General features: G+C 53.0%; 1 protein-coding gene across 1 annotated transcript; it reads right to left on the bottom strand.

Annotated features, from left to right (window-relative positions):
* On the bottom strand, positions 1–10,567 carry Alx3 (ALX homeobox 3). Its single transcript, XM_046467153.1, has 4 exons — positions 10,280–10,567; positions 4,470–4,786; positions 1,495–1,623; positions 1–1,116 (listed from the first exon to the last, which is right to left on the bottom strand). The coding sequence occupies exons 1-4, from the start codon at positions 10,554–10,556 to the stop codon at positions 808–810; spliced, it is 1,032 nt and encodes a 343-aa protein (XP_046323109.1). The 5' UTR covers positions 10,557–10,567; the 3' UTR covers positions 1–807.
* Between the last annotated feature and the right edge of the window lie 4,006 nt (positions 10,568–14,573).

The raw sequence follows: 14,573 nt of genomic DNA, 5'->3' as shown, positions 1-14,573 counted from the left end.
TAAAAACACCACCATTTTTATCACAATGCCGGGCAACACTTGTTTTGTTTACAAAAGTATCTTTACAAAAATGGGGGTTAGAATCCCAGGGGCTCCGAGACTATAGAAATCTGTTTGAATCTGACCTACATCTAACACGGCTTCCATGGCCTAGCCTGCTCTGGTCCCATGGAAGCGAATCCAAATATTTGGTGGTTTCTGGAGGAATTTCTGCCCTTTGGAGGAGATGACTGCATAGCATGTTGGGAGATCGGGCACAGGGCAGGAGTAAGGGATGGCTGGAGCAGAGGAGACCACACCATTCATGCTGTCCTCCAAGCCAGACACTGGGTGCATGCCCCTCGGTGGTGGGAGAAGTGAGGCCAACCCTCGACTCTGGTTTCCCCTTTGTCATAAACCAAACTCTTTGGTTTCCCCTGTGTAACAAAGAGTTCCTCCCAGTTCAATTTTCTTCTCCCTTTTTCCTGGGCTCCCTGAATGAAGAGTTGGGCCTTTTTAGCTGGAAAGGCAACAGCTGGACTTGGGCAGTCTGGAGTAGGCAGGGCAATGTCCCTCCCTCCAGTCCAGTTTGAATGAAAGGACTTTTGTAACAGGAAGGATCCTGTCTGCTTAGAAACCCCTTTCTCCTAAATAGTCCTAAAGGAAAGACCCTATTGCATGTTTCCTGCCAGGGCTGAGGGTCCCTGCTGCTCTCCAAGGCCCCTGGAAGCAGATGTGTGTGCTCTCTGCTGTCCAGGCAGGGTGGGCCCAGAGCAGCTCAGAACATAAATGGGGGTGGGCAGCTCAGTTACATATCAATGCCACCCATCACGTGGTCCAGTTCAGCAGGCTGGGCGGCTCCTTGGGCTTCACCCTGAGTGAGACGAGACTTGGAGACTTGTAGTCGCCATCCGGAGAGGGCTCAAAGCTGTGGCCCCCCAGGGCAGCAGGAAAGCTGTGGATGGAGTAGATGCCAGGGTGGGCTGCAGGGGAGGCTGGCACCCCCATGAAGCCAGCCACATTCCCATGGGAGTGGGAGTATGGGGACATGCATGGGGAGGGAATGCCCTCTGGAGAGACAAGGCAAGGGCCTCCTGGGCTCCCGGGCCCTGGACTGGGCCACAGGGAGCTCTGCAGCTGAAAAGAGAGGGAAAAGGAAGGCCATGAGCCAGCAGCCCTGGGGAGCTGCCTGCCTTCCCTAGTCATTCTCCCTTTGTCTTGAGGCCCCAGAATCTTCATAAGAATCATCCATTTGGCCTAGAGCTGTCACCTCTAACCACCACCCCCACTGGCATCCAGAGGCCCACCACTGCTTCTCCAAACAAAACTTCCTTCTATGATTCCTTGTGCTCTTCAGGTGTCACTTAGGGGGCAAGAGCTGATTTGCAGAGGAAATTAAGGGGTTTGCTCAAGTCACACAGGGCCCTGATGCTATTCCAGGTCTCTGTGGGCCAGAGCTCATGTTCTCTCTGGTGACCCCACCAGGGCCTGACTTGAGGGGGGTTAGGGTCTCACCTGGGGGTGACTGTCAGTGCGGGGCAGCACAGAGATGTCATAGGCAGCTGTGAAGGGGTTCCGTCCCTCCTGCATCTTCCCATAACGCTCACGCTTCCGCCACTTGGCTCTGCGATTCTGGAACCAGACCTGGGGATAGGTTGGGGAGGATTGAGGGAGTGCTATAGCAACCCTGAGGAGCCTGCTGGGGAGAGAGCTGATGTTTGTGTCCTGTAGAGTGGAAGCTGGCTCTAGGCTGGAGGATCTGGAACTGTGGAACTGTGGGGGCTTGTGAGTCCACACTGTCTTCAGGGCCAAGCCCAGAGAGGTTTACTGGCCCCATAGGCCCTCAGCTAACATTCCCCATGCTGAATTACTCTTTAGTTCTCCAGCCAGGCTGTGTCTGGTCAGGGCATATGGGGGGTTTGTGGACCTCAGAGTCCCAGGGCACTTTCTAGTGTTCCAGTGCATGGGTTTTGGAGTTCTAGTCTCCCTGCCTATTTTCCTTTTCCATCTACCCACCTGGCAGCATCCAAGGAATCATAAAGACATTCTTGTTCAGGTCATGGTCTTGTTTAAACTCTCAGTGGCTTGCTAGAGAGTTTGGCTCAGAACCTAGCTCTTTAACAAGACCCTTTAGGACTGGCCCCTGCCCACTCCACAGCCTCTAGTCCTGCCAGGCAAGAGCACTGAGTTCTTCTTACTTGTCTCCTTATTGGCCATAGCCCTCCTTCAAGACACTCAGAGGTCTTGCTCCTTGCCAATTTGGCTAAGGTTTTGCCTACCTGGGTTACCTGCCTCCCCAGTACATATTCAGGCTAGGCACCTCTATCTGCCCTTTCTCATCATGCTCTCCACATTCTGTGACCATAATCTTGGGAATCTCTCTCCCATTAATTTGTGAGCTCTCGGTAGGGGTGGCATATCTGTGTTGTGCACATCTATGTTTGAGATGAATTTCTTGTTGAGCCCCTATACTGTTGCATGTATTATTGTATGTATTTTTTACTTCTGTAATTTAACAGATATTTATGTGTCAAAGCTTGGGTTAGATGTTGATAATATCAAAACAAAACCAAACAAATAACTCTGTGTGTGTGTCTGTGTGTGTGTGTGTGTGCGTGCGTGCATGCATGCACATGCATGTGTGCATTTTAAGTAACACAACTATCTGGGCTGGGATGAAAAATTCCCCAATCCTCATACTCCCTACCCTCCTCTCCATGGTCATTCTTCCTCATGAAGGCAGGCAGGGCCCTGATAGTTAAGAGACTGTCCATAGCTCTAATCCCCTCACTCCCAGGTTGCAGAGATTCCCAGAACAGGCCTGGCCCAGGTCAGAAAAGGCCAGTTGCCTGCCCATCTGCCTGGATTTCCTTTGTCTACTCTCGCTCCTCTGCAGGCGAATAAAGAAGGCTGGAGCCAGCCAATCTGTTGACTTTACTGGGAATTACTTCCCTTTCACCACCCATTTTCTCCTGAAATCTCCACTGTGGACCTCCACCTGTACTCTGGATCTGCCCTATGCATTGTCCAGATGTGGTCTTATTATTATTCCTCCCCATGGGATGGGATTTATGGGTGAGTGTCATGCTTCTCTCAGAGAAACATCTCTACTGGAGACCTTTGATTGTTGGGGAAGCTTCTGGACTGGGTCTGGGAGCCTTATGGCTCCCCCTGCACCCTTCCAGGGTTGAAAGGCCTATAAGGGAGTGAGTGCGGTATGTGTCATTCCTCCAAGCACCTCCATAGGGAACAGCTATTCAGAGCCCACCCCAAAAGCCTGCTTACATGCTCCAGAGATCCCTGTTCTGGATTTCCATAGCTTGTGTAATCTGAATTTGTTTTGAATGCGGGGACACTTTTCTTGATGAATCCATGCCCTGGAGAGCCTGAGGAGATGGTCCTGAAAGTCTGTGTTAGGTATCATCTGGGAGGAACAAGGAGGCAGAAGAACCCAGCAGAGAAGGAGAAACAGCCTAAGCCCCTGTTTTTCTGTGTTGGATCCAGCTTTGAGGTCTTCTCTGCTTAATGGCAGTTGGCCTCTGTAGACTAGTCTGCCACACCCCATATATCCGAAGTTGGCCCCCAGACCAGCACCTTTAAAGAATCTCTGGAAGGGCCTCTGCAAGGCATGATAAGCATGAGCTTTGTCCCTGCCAAGTGCCACCTGGTGAGGGAGGCAGACTCTTCCACTGGAGCAGTCACCTCAACTTTCCCTAGAATCCCACCCCACCTCCTGCTTGGCATGGGGGAGACTGCTATGAGTAAATGGGTGCAAACAACAACTTCCTTCTGGGCCAGACTTGTGCTGTACCTTCTCTTCCCTCTTTCTCAGCATCTACCCACCCTCTCCACAGGCTGGGCTCCCTGTTAAGGGAAGCAGACCACAGCCCCATCCTGGAAGCCCTGGACCTGGTGTCCATGGGGAGAGTTTGTTGGGGTATGGAAGGATTCCCAGCTAGGGTCTCCTAGGAAGGGTCTGGGAGCTGGCTGAGGCTAAAGGTGACTGGCTCATAATGACCCTGACACCCCTATCAGGGATATTCCTGTTCTGGGCAGCCACCTTGGGAGTCCTGATCTGTGTTTGGCACTTCGCTGCTTCTAAAATGCTGCTCCATCTGTGATCCTCAAGGTTAAGTTGCTGCTAACTTCCCTTTTCCTGAAGTGAGATACTGAGAGTGAGATTCAATCACATGCCCCCAAATCACCTGAGCAGCTAGTAAATGGTAGAGTTAGGACTCCCACACAGCTTTTTCAGCTCCAAAAGGCCATTATCCCTTTACCCACATGTAAACCTTGACTTAGGCTGGAAGAACCTGTGACTGTAGGGAAGCTGGGCATGGAGGGTGAGCCCCAGTAGGCCAGACTCAGGCTGGCCTGGGTGGAACAGTTCTGTGAGGTGCTATTGCTGCCTCTCCCAGCCCTTCCACTGTCTGGCCCATGGTCCAAGTGGCCAAGGCAGCCAGGGAACCCAATGTCCATGGTGCCCTCACCTGAACCCGAGCCTCGGTCAGGTCTGTGCGCAGAGCCAGCTGCTCCCGGGCGTACACATCAGGGTAGTGGGTTTTCTGGAAGACCTTCTCCAACTCCTCCAGCTGGAATGTGCTGAAGGTTGTGCGGTTACGGCGCTTCTTGCTCTTGTTCTTGGCTAACTCCATGGAGTCAGGGAGTCCCGGGGAAAGAGGGACACGAAGACTGGCCAGGCAGGGACCTGGGGAGCCTTGCAAGTTAGCGGGCCCGTCTCTGGGGCCCCCTCGGCAGTCCAAGGGCAGCTGAGGGAAGCTGGCGGCTTTGGAAGCTGTCTCCTCAGCTGCAATGGAAACACAGAAAGGAGGATGGAAAGAGAACCGGGGGTTTTGTGGGTGGAATGGAGGGAGGGGAAGAACACTGACGCTCCAGTCTCCGCCTCCCCCTGCCTTTCCCTTCCCTGCCCTTCCTCCCAGCAGCCACCCTCCATGGGAGCCTGGCATTCAGAGGCCTGCCTGCTGAGCCTCCAGCTGGGGAGGGGGCCCTAGGGAACCATGTGCTCTGTGGTCTGGGCGGATCTGCTGGGGCCAGAGGGGGGGGTTCATTTCGGGGAAGTGCTCTGTGGTGGTGCATCCCACAGGGTGTGGAGGTGCCGGGATTGGCGCCATAGCCGGGACCGCCACCCTGGCAGGGCCAAGAATGGAGGCGGGGGTGAGGACAGGGTGGTTGACATCTCCCATTCCTGCCAGGAAGGTCTCCCTTGTTCCTGACTCTGCAGGTCTTGGTTCCCACACCCTTATGCTCACGTGTCAGCTTCCAGGATCAGATGGCAGTGCGTGGAGATGCTTAGACCACCTTTAATTGGGCTGTCTGGGTCTCATTCTCTGAACCCCAAGTCTCAGGTCAACATTAAATCCCCCAGCTCTGCTATGTGAAGGACAAGATGGGACGACAAAGAAGCTTCCAAGGAAGTCGCCTCTTTCCCCTAAAGTTGTCTGGACAAGGACTTAAGCTCCAACAATGGAGAGATGGAGGCCAGATAGGCTATACTTGGAGAAGGGGAGGTGGGGGACCAGTGTTGAAATGGGGCACAGGCCCCTTTCTCTGTCTTTCTTGTCATGCCTACTCCTCCCTCCTCAGGAGTTTCTGACTGCTCCCTATTTGCCTGTGATTAACAAACAGGGAGGCTCGATTGCAGACTGGGCACAGTTCCCAGCAGCCCCACTCTGACGTGCTAACCCTCACTCAGGAAACTTGTCAGAGCCCCACCATGACTGACCGACAGGGCATGGTGAAAAATAGGTCACCCTGATCGCCCCCGCCCTCTCCCTCTGGTAAGGACCCCCAGCAGTGTCCCCATGAAATCCCTCCTCGACAGTCCACTGGGATGACAACCACGACGCCACAAAGACGCTCCACTGACTCATACCACCCCTTCCCTGGCCCAGGCCCATCTCCAGTGGGGGCCTGGCTCTCAGGAGGCCCAGTTAGCTGGCACCAAAATGTAAGTTTCTTCCTGAGGATTGGTGATGGGGTCACGGCTGCAGTTATGGGGGGATATAACCAGAGACAGGCTTCTCAGGATCTGGGTCAAAGGAGTCCCCTATCTGCAAGGTGGGGCACAAGTTCTGGAAGGTCATCAGTGAATTCTCATGACCACCCAGGCTCTGTAATAAGCTCCCCATATATGTCCTGGAGGCCTGGGACAGTCAGACAGTGCTTGGCCTCTGATTATGCCCAGACTGCAGCGATAGCTCAGACACCAGTAGTCCTTCACAACTCAGGTGTAACCCAGGGGAAGAAATGTTCCACTCTTGGAAAACATAGTTTGGCTCTAGGGGTGGTTTCATTTGGTAGAAGTTTAGGAAGGAGAACTCACAGAAGTTGAATCTAATAATTGAAAATGGTCAGGGAAAGCAGGGAGACTAGAAAGGGGACACCCCTCATATGGTAGTTCCTCAAAATGACCTGAAAGGGAAGAGTCTTGGCTTCTTGGGTTCTCAGGGAGGCTATGTTTGACTCTAGGCAGGAAAGGAGTGACAGTAGGTCAGAGTAGGAGTTCCAAGAGGACTGGTAACACTGTGGAGAGCGCTGCAAAGCCCTGGGGTTTGCTCATCTATCTCTTGCACCCTTGGCTGTCTATCTAATAGGACCTGCCCAGAGAAAATGATCAGATTTGGGGTCCTGGGACTTGCTTTCCTGATCTTGAGCTACCCAGCTATTAGGGTCAAGGGATGAAAGTGCAGGAGGATTTTTTTAGAACAGCTACTCCAAGAAAGAGCCCAAGCCAGCTGGCCTTTCACACACCTCCCATTCCTGCCCAGTCTATAGCCCTCTCCAAGGACCAACGAACTACTCTCTTCTCATTGCCATTACTTTGAAACCTCCTTGATCTGCTGAGAGGATTCCAGGGAGAGCAAGTATCTCCCTTCTTTGGGACACAGGGTGGTTTCTCAGAGAACACTGAGCAGCCTCCTGAGGAGCAAGGTCCAGGAGAGAACACATTAAAAGAGGATAAATGGCCAGGCACATGCCTGTAATTCCAGCTATTGGGGAGGCCTAGGAAGGAGAATTGCAAGTCTGAGGCCAGTCTGGGTGACTGAGGGAGACCTTGTCTCTATTAATAAATAAGGCTGGGGATGTAGTTCAGTATTAGAGCACCCTGGGTTCAATCCCCAGTACAGAAAGAAAGAAAGAGAGAGAGAAATAGAAAGAAATGGAAGGCAGCAATCATGAAAAGGCCACCCAGGAATGAAAGCCAGCAATTTGAGTCTAAACTTTTCAGGGAAGCCTGCTCTGTTAAGGGGACATATCTGAGGTGTGTATAGGAGACACTGCACCCTGTCCAGACAGTGGATGGCAGAGAGAGAGAGAGTACTCATGTTGGATGGACACTGGGAGCCTGAGGCTCAATACCCACAGTGTCCTCTGCCTCCACAACCTCAGAACCACACACACAATTTGTCCAGAGTGAAAGCCAGGAGCCAGGATGAACTGGGGAACATACCAACCAAAGTTCTCTGTCCCTGACCCTGGACCTGGACCTCACACCTGCCACACACCACAGCCCACTAGGTGCTCCCTTCAAGCCCCTGGGCTGCACAGAAACTGCACCTCTCTAGGCTGCCTACTGATAGCCCTGGTCCGGTGGGATGACATCTGCGGCAGCAGGGCAGCAGCGGCAGGACCAAATACCTCTTGCTGAACTTTTGCTCTGTAGTCCGCTGTTTCCTGCCGCCCCGCTGGGGTCTAAGCGATTCCGAAGTTATTCTGACAGCTGGGTACCCGTAACTCTGGCAAATACTGGAGTGGACATAAACGCAGGACCCCTGAAGGGGCTTTGGTACTCTCCCTTGGAGAGGTCCTCTGCCTTGACTTAGAAGCCTCAGCCTGGGACCAAGGATTTGGGACGTTCCTTCACCTCCAAGACCGGCCTCTGAGACTCAGCCTAGGTGGGGTGGATTTTGGGGGCAAAAGTCCAGCAGGAGTCTTTGCCTGAGGGCGAGTTCCGAGGTCAGGAAACCATGCCTGGGGACAGATTAGCGAGGAACAAGAAGAAACTGCTGATCACTTTCCCAGTCCTCAGAACATCCAGGAGCTGAAGGCACTAGGGTGATACCGCTAGGACATAGCCAGGGTCCAGAGCAGAGCTGGGAGTTCTCTGAAAAGGGCAGCCTGAGACCGTCAGGGCGAGGGTGCAAGGCGAGGGCTCTGCTCGGAGCGCAAGGCTCCCAAGAGCGCAAATGTGTGGCCTCGGCAAAGATCGAACCGCAGATGGGGCACAGCTGCTGCGCTCACTGGTCTGAACTGGAAACGCTCCGAGCCCAGTATTTTAAAAGCAGGGAAAAAAGGCAGTATCCCCCTTCGCCCATCAGTTCGCACCAAGTAGGCTGCGTGGCCTGAGTCCCTTTGGCTACCCCCTCCCAGCAACAGCGCCAAGGTCCTCTCTGCTGTGGCGCCGCCAGAGAGCTTGACAAAGCAAGACTCCTGGGTAGGTGAGCAGCGGCCAGGGTCTCCTTCCAGGCTCCTCTCTCACCGCCGCGCCTTCTTTTCGTTTGGCCTGTCGTCCGCTCATCTTGAATTGTTAGTTTTCTATCCCACTTGTTCCCATTTTGTTAGGCTCTATGCTTTCTGGATGTCTCGTTTTCTTTCGTTTTATCTGTTCTCCCTCTCTCCGTCTTTTCCCTCTTTCTCGTTTACCCGCTTGGTTCGATCTTCCGCTTGCTTCTTTTTTCGTTCGTTCGTTCGTTCATTTATTCCTTTCGGTTCTTCTGCCCAGTTCGCCGTCGACCGTTTCTCTGTCCTCGCCGCCCTCTTCCGTTGTTTTGTTCAGTTCTCCCCTCCTCCTCCTTTTTAGTTGTTTACACTATGGGGCTTTCTTTCTCCGCAATTCGTTCGTTGTCAACGCATCCTTGCCGTCGGATGATCCCAGGTTGCTGGGTTCCTCCCAGCCGTTTATTCCGCCCTAGCGTTCCCCGCAGTGAGCTCAGCTCCGGGGCTGTCCAGGCACCCGGACGGTCTCGGCAGGATGCAGCGCAAACAGCGCAACGCGGGCGAGAGAGTGGTTCCTGCTGGATGCGGGCGCGCTGAGCCAGGCCGGGTACCTGTCCCTGGCGGTGCTCTCGACACTGCGCGGCCGCCGCCGTCTGGCAGGGATCAGAGGAGCCAGACCAACTGCTTCTCATTAAGTCCCAACTGTGGTTTTTATCAGTAGAACCTCTTTCAAAGTGCACAGACACGAAGCTCCGCGGACTCGCTCATTTCCTCCACTGACCCCCACACACCTCCCCGCCCTCCCCTACACACTCCTACCGCCCAGGCTGGATTAAGGCCCGAATTGTCCAGCCACTCGGTAGAGGGCCTAGAAGCGCCAGCAAGGCAGGGCGGTTGCGGGATGGGCGGATCTCTGAGGATCCAGCTCTGGGCCTCAGCTGCGGGATGTGGCAGCAAAAGTGAGGTGGGCGTGAGCGCAGAGTCCCGCAGGTCAGCGGGTGTAGTGGGCGGCGGCCGGGCGGCGGACCAGTTCTGACACGTTCCTGGATGGTGGTCCGGCCCAGTGGGCCTTAGCCCAGGAGCCCGAGGAGCCCAGGGTTTAGGCCCGCCCAGGGCTGTTCCCGACGGCCCAACGGAGAGGAGGATCCTGCGCGGGGACGCCAAGGTGAGAAGAAGACCATCACCGTGCAAAAACGATGGGGAGGCCAGGTTAGTCTGAGAAATAAAGGACTTAATTATTCTGTCTTGAGATGGTACCCGCACTGTGGGACCAGCTATGGCCACTCCACCGAACGCCGAATTCATAGGCAGCGCCCTTCCTGCTGAGGCTGGGCCGGGGGGGAGAAAAGGCCAGCAAGGTCAGGCCACAAATCCTCCGCTGAGACCCGCTTGGCCACTCCAGGTCGAGGCCCAGCCTCTGCGTCCTCAACGGGAGCCAGACACAAAAGCCAGCGTCGGGGCTCAGGGTGGTTCCCGGACCCTCGGCCCAGCCCTCGCTTCTGGGTCGGTGGCAGTTCCAGCACAACTCCGGCCAAATATAATCTTTCCTTCCTGCCATCGGGCCCGACTCGGCCCCGGGCTGTCGCCGCTCCACTCTCCTTGACCTTCTGCCTCCCATTCCCGCCGCCGGGGCCACCGGGGACCTTGCCTCCCACACTGCACTGGCCTTTGCCTAGCCCGGGCCAGGGGCAATCTGGCTTCCGAGGGAGCCGTGGCCAAAGGCGAAAGGGGCAAAAAGTTGAGAAATAAGCAAGCGGGAAGGAGAAGCGGGGAGGCCCAGGCGGGCCAGGGTAGGGAAGGAGAGAGGGTCGGGCTGCGCGCTACCCGCGGCGCCGCGCGTTACCTTCCGCTGGGCCCTCGTAGAAGTGGCCGCCGTTGGGCGCCGGGCCGGGCCCGAGGTCCTGCAGGTACTTGGCGGGCGGCTTGGCTGGCTCTGGGAGGTAGGGCTCCAGGGGCCCGCAGGCCGGAAAGCGGGTCAGCCGCGGGCCGCAGGGCGGCGCGGGGTGCAGGTGAGGCGCAACGGCTGGAGTCCCCTGGGGACCTGGAGAATCGTCCCCTGCGGGCCCGTAGGGGCCGGGTGCGGGCCCCACGCCGAAAGGCGTGCAGCGCTCAGGGTCCATGCCGGTTCGGGGCTCACAGGCCGCCGGGGCTCGCGCTACCCGCGCGGCCTGTGAGCTCCCGCCAAGGGGGAGGGACCTGGGCTCAGGGGCGCGGAGCCCCCGGGAGCGGCGCGCGCCGCGGGGGGCGAGGGGGGTACAGAGGAGGGGGCCGCTCCTCTGACTTAATGCTGGAACTATCCACGTCACGTGCGGCACCGCGCGGTTTAACCCCTCGGAGCCCGGGAACCCCCCTGATTCACCCCAAGCCCAGTGTCCCAAGCAGTTGGAGGAGAGGAGAAGGAAGGCTGCTTCCTTTCGAGGTCAGAAACCTTTTTGTCTACCTCTCTGGGTGAGTCCCTCGCTCAGAGCTGCACCCTTGGTCCTGATATCCCCCCTATCGGGCTCTTGTTCGCGAAGGGATGGGGGACTGTAGGGGCAGACCCCGATCCCAATAAACTCCCTTAGACCTAGTCTCCTGCATGCTTGGGAGGAGAGAGAGCCTGGTGCAGGGGTGAGCTGCCCCTTACCTAGCTCTTTTTAAACTGGGAGCTGGATAAAGGTCCCTCCCAGAGCAGCACATATCCCTTAGGGACCTCTTAGGGACAGGAGTCATTGGGGTCATTGTGTGGAAAGAGCTGTAAATTGCAAGTGGGGCCTGGGGAGCGTGGGCCTGCATACTGTCACTAATCAGCTGTGCAGCTGTGAACCAGTCTCCATGTCCACGTCTGACTGTAGAAATGGACAGAATAAGTCCCATAATCTTTCTAAATATTCCTGGTGAGTTTCAGAGCAGAGGGCTGGAGAAGACAGAGAGGCTCCCAGGTGCAGCTCAGGATTGAACAGGGTCTGGCAGAGGCAGCTTTTGGAGCAGGTGGAGGAACTGAAGAACTGCTGTTCCCCTCAGCAATAGGCAGAGTGAGTGACTGTTTCAGAGTGTCTGGGAACTCACTGGAGAAAGGCTATCACCAGCTCAGACCCCAGGGCTCTGACATCTAGGCCTGTCATCATGGAGGGGTCAGGGTAGAAACCCATCTCCTGAGATTTGGGTATCTCCAGTCAAAATGAAGCATTGGATTAGGGCAGTAACTTGGCATTTTTCCTTCTCTAACGGTCCCTCCCACCGAGGTGCACTTTGCCACTGAACCACACCCCAACTCTTATTTTATTTTTTTGAGACAAGGTCTCACTAAGTTGCCCAGGAAACTGGAGGAAACTTGAACATGTGATCCTCCTGCCTCAGCCTCCTGAGTCACTGGGCTTGAGGTATATACTACCATGCTCCAACAGAGTTTAGCATTTCTGAAAAGAGAAATGACCTCTACCCTATCTAAGATTTGGGAAGAAATACCAAAAGGCCTTAGGACCTGTATCACTGCCCATGGATTGAGGAACCCTAGGTCTGGGTTAAATCATTTATATTTTCAGTGCCCTAGAGACTAGCGAGAGAGGGGTGGGGAGTTAGACATCATTTGTATTTTATTTGAATTCTCAATTTTTAAAGGAATCAAAGAGGCCTGGTGTGAACACCTCCCTCTTCCGTTGGAGGCTTAGAGGGGGTTTCTTGGCTGTCCTCAGCCAGAGTTGGGCTGTAAATCAAGGCCAAACAGGAACCAGAAGCCTTGCATCTCACAAGGAGTCATTAAGCCATTATTAAACATACCATAACTTCTCTGAAGCCTTATTGGTTTAAACACCACATTGGAGGCATTATGGCCATTAGGGCCCCTAATCACAGACTGCAGACTGGGCAGAGAAATGGGAGCACCTGGGGCTAGTATTTCCCAGCCTACAGGAAGGCTGAGCTCAAAGTTAGTTTTTCCTCTAGCCTTACCAGGGGGATCCATTCTCCAGAGTCCAGTGGACCCTAGCTTTGGCAACCAACTTTCATTCATAATAAATAAGGTTTTTCAATAATTGTTAATTGGATGTTACTGACCTTCGGAGGAGAATGTGTAATTCACGACACCTATTCAATAAAGCTATCAAGCAGCTAATTAGGAAGATGCAAGTATGAGATGGAAAGATGTCACCAACACATCAAAACAAGTCAGTCTGGATTAAATAGCATATTTTTCCTCAAATGATAATCTTTCTGAATCTTTTCTTCAATCATAAAAATGGGCCATACGTGTGGACATGAGGTATTTGAGAAGCACTCATGTTTTGATGTCCTGTGTTAAGAGATGATGACAATGATGATTTAAACCGGAGCCAGATATCTGGATTCCATCACTGAATTGGTGGAAAGTCCTGACTCCAGACTGAATGGTCCTGAGGCTGCAGCTGAGCAGAGAGATTCAGCTCTGCTTTCCCAGGGACCCACATCCCTTTCCAAGCCTAGAAGTTCTTCCCGGCATGCCCTCACTCTTGGGACAGAAGTAATTTCCACTTGGAGGTGTGACCAATTTAAATAAGGAGACAGAATGACCCAGATTATGTTTAAGTCTGGTGAGTTTGTGGAGTTGCCCCTCCTGTGAGGGTTCTCCCAGGATCATGCAATGGAGACTCTCCAGCTCTCCTTTTCAACATGGGTGCAAACTTGTATCTTCATCTGTCTCTGGTCTGGGGGAATTTGATGGAACAGGTGCATAGAAAACACAAAAGTAGAACCTCCAAGTTATCAAACTTTCCTCCTTAGGCAGGTTGGGAGATCATGGGGTATGCAGAGATTCTTATTTTATAAGTACGTATACTTAAATGTAGTACTTATACTGTGTCAGAAATTATTTCATGTACTCTGCATACAGTTGACTTATTTAACCTTCACAACAACCCCACAAAGTAGGCACAAATATTATCCTTGTTTTGCAGAGAAAGAACCTGAGGTCACAGTAGAGAGCCATATATTCAGGGTGGACAAAGCCAGTTTTTTTTTTTTTTTTTTTTTGCGGGGGGGAGGGAGTGCCAGGAATTGAACTTAGGGGCACTCGAACACTGAGGCACATTCCCAGCTCTATATCATATTTTATTTAGAGACAGGGTCTCACTGAGTTGCTTAGCATCTCACTTTTGCTGAGGCTGGCTTTAAACTCGTGATCCTCTTGCCTCAGCCTCCTAAGCCACTGGGATTACAGGTGAGTGCCACTGTACCCAGCCAAAGCCAGTTTTTACCCTCAACTCCATGGTCCCCCCACTCTGCATGACTCTCTCAAGCCCTCCTGCAGCCAACATAACAAAGTTAGAATCATTCATTGTGCACCCTTGTTATCCCAATGGGAAGGCTGGACTTCTCAAAAGGGAGGTTGAGGCCTGAATAGCTGCAGACAGAATTGGTTTGAGTCAAGTTGCCCTGAGTGGTTTTGCAACCAACTCATATGTGGAGCAGAGTTTTAAGAAAATTTATGAGTTTACCATTCATGCTATTTAATAACCAGTTCAATTGTAGCATTTGTCACTGCTGTTATCCACAGGGTAATAGATGAGCTGATAGTTGATCCAGATAATTCTAGGTCCAGTAATAAGAAAAACTTATTTTTTTTTCATCTGCTGGGAAACACTACTTTTTAGATGGAAATAATACTTATTGACTGATGTATAATTCCTTCACTTAATAGGTGGACCTGCTGGTGACAGGCATTTGGTACCAGAATACAGCAGAGAGCAAGACAGATGTGATCCCTGCCTGCATGGTGCTTACACTTTCTGAAATGCAAATGTCTCATTTACATTGAAGCAAACTGTCGCTTGGAAGTGGATTAGGATGGAATCTGTCTTGAGAGTAGAGTTCCTGGCCCCTGGCTCAAGTATAAGGTCAGTTCTTTAATTAAGGATCATAAGTTCCAGCTACTTCTTTCCCTTTCATTTTCTACTTCCCTCAGAGTTCACCACATGAAGGACAATGCCCTCCTTCTTCTCCCAGTGGATATCCAGGGAGGCTGGAATACTGGGAGAAATGTAAGCTCAGGTCTGAGATTTGCTTCACATAGGCAGAACTTCTAGACAGGAAAAACTCAGTTGCTTTTTTTTTTTTTCTTTTTCTCCAAAGGAAAGACAGTCAGCATTACCCTTATCCTGTTTAGACACCAAAATCCTAAATTG

Source organism: Marmota monax, unplaced genomic scaffold (assembly GCF_021218885.2).
Source record: "Marmota monax isolate L192 unplaced genomic scaffold, Marmota_monax_Labrador192_F-V1.1 WCK01_AAM20220418_F8-fsc00181, whole genome shotgun sequence".
In the NCBI taxonomy this organism is placed as follows: domain Eukaryota; kingdom Metazoa; phylum Chordata; class Mammalia; order Rodentia; family Sciuridae; genus Marmota; species Marmota monax.
Note: the sequence above shows the minus strand (reverse complement) of the source record. Positions and strands in the feature narration are given on the sequence as shown.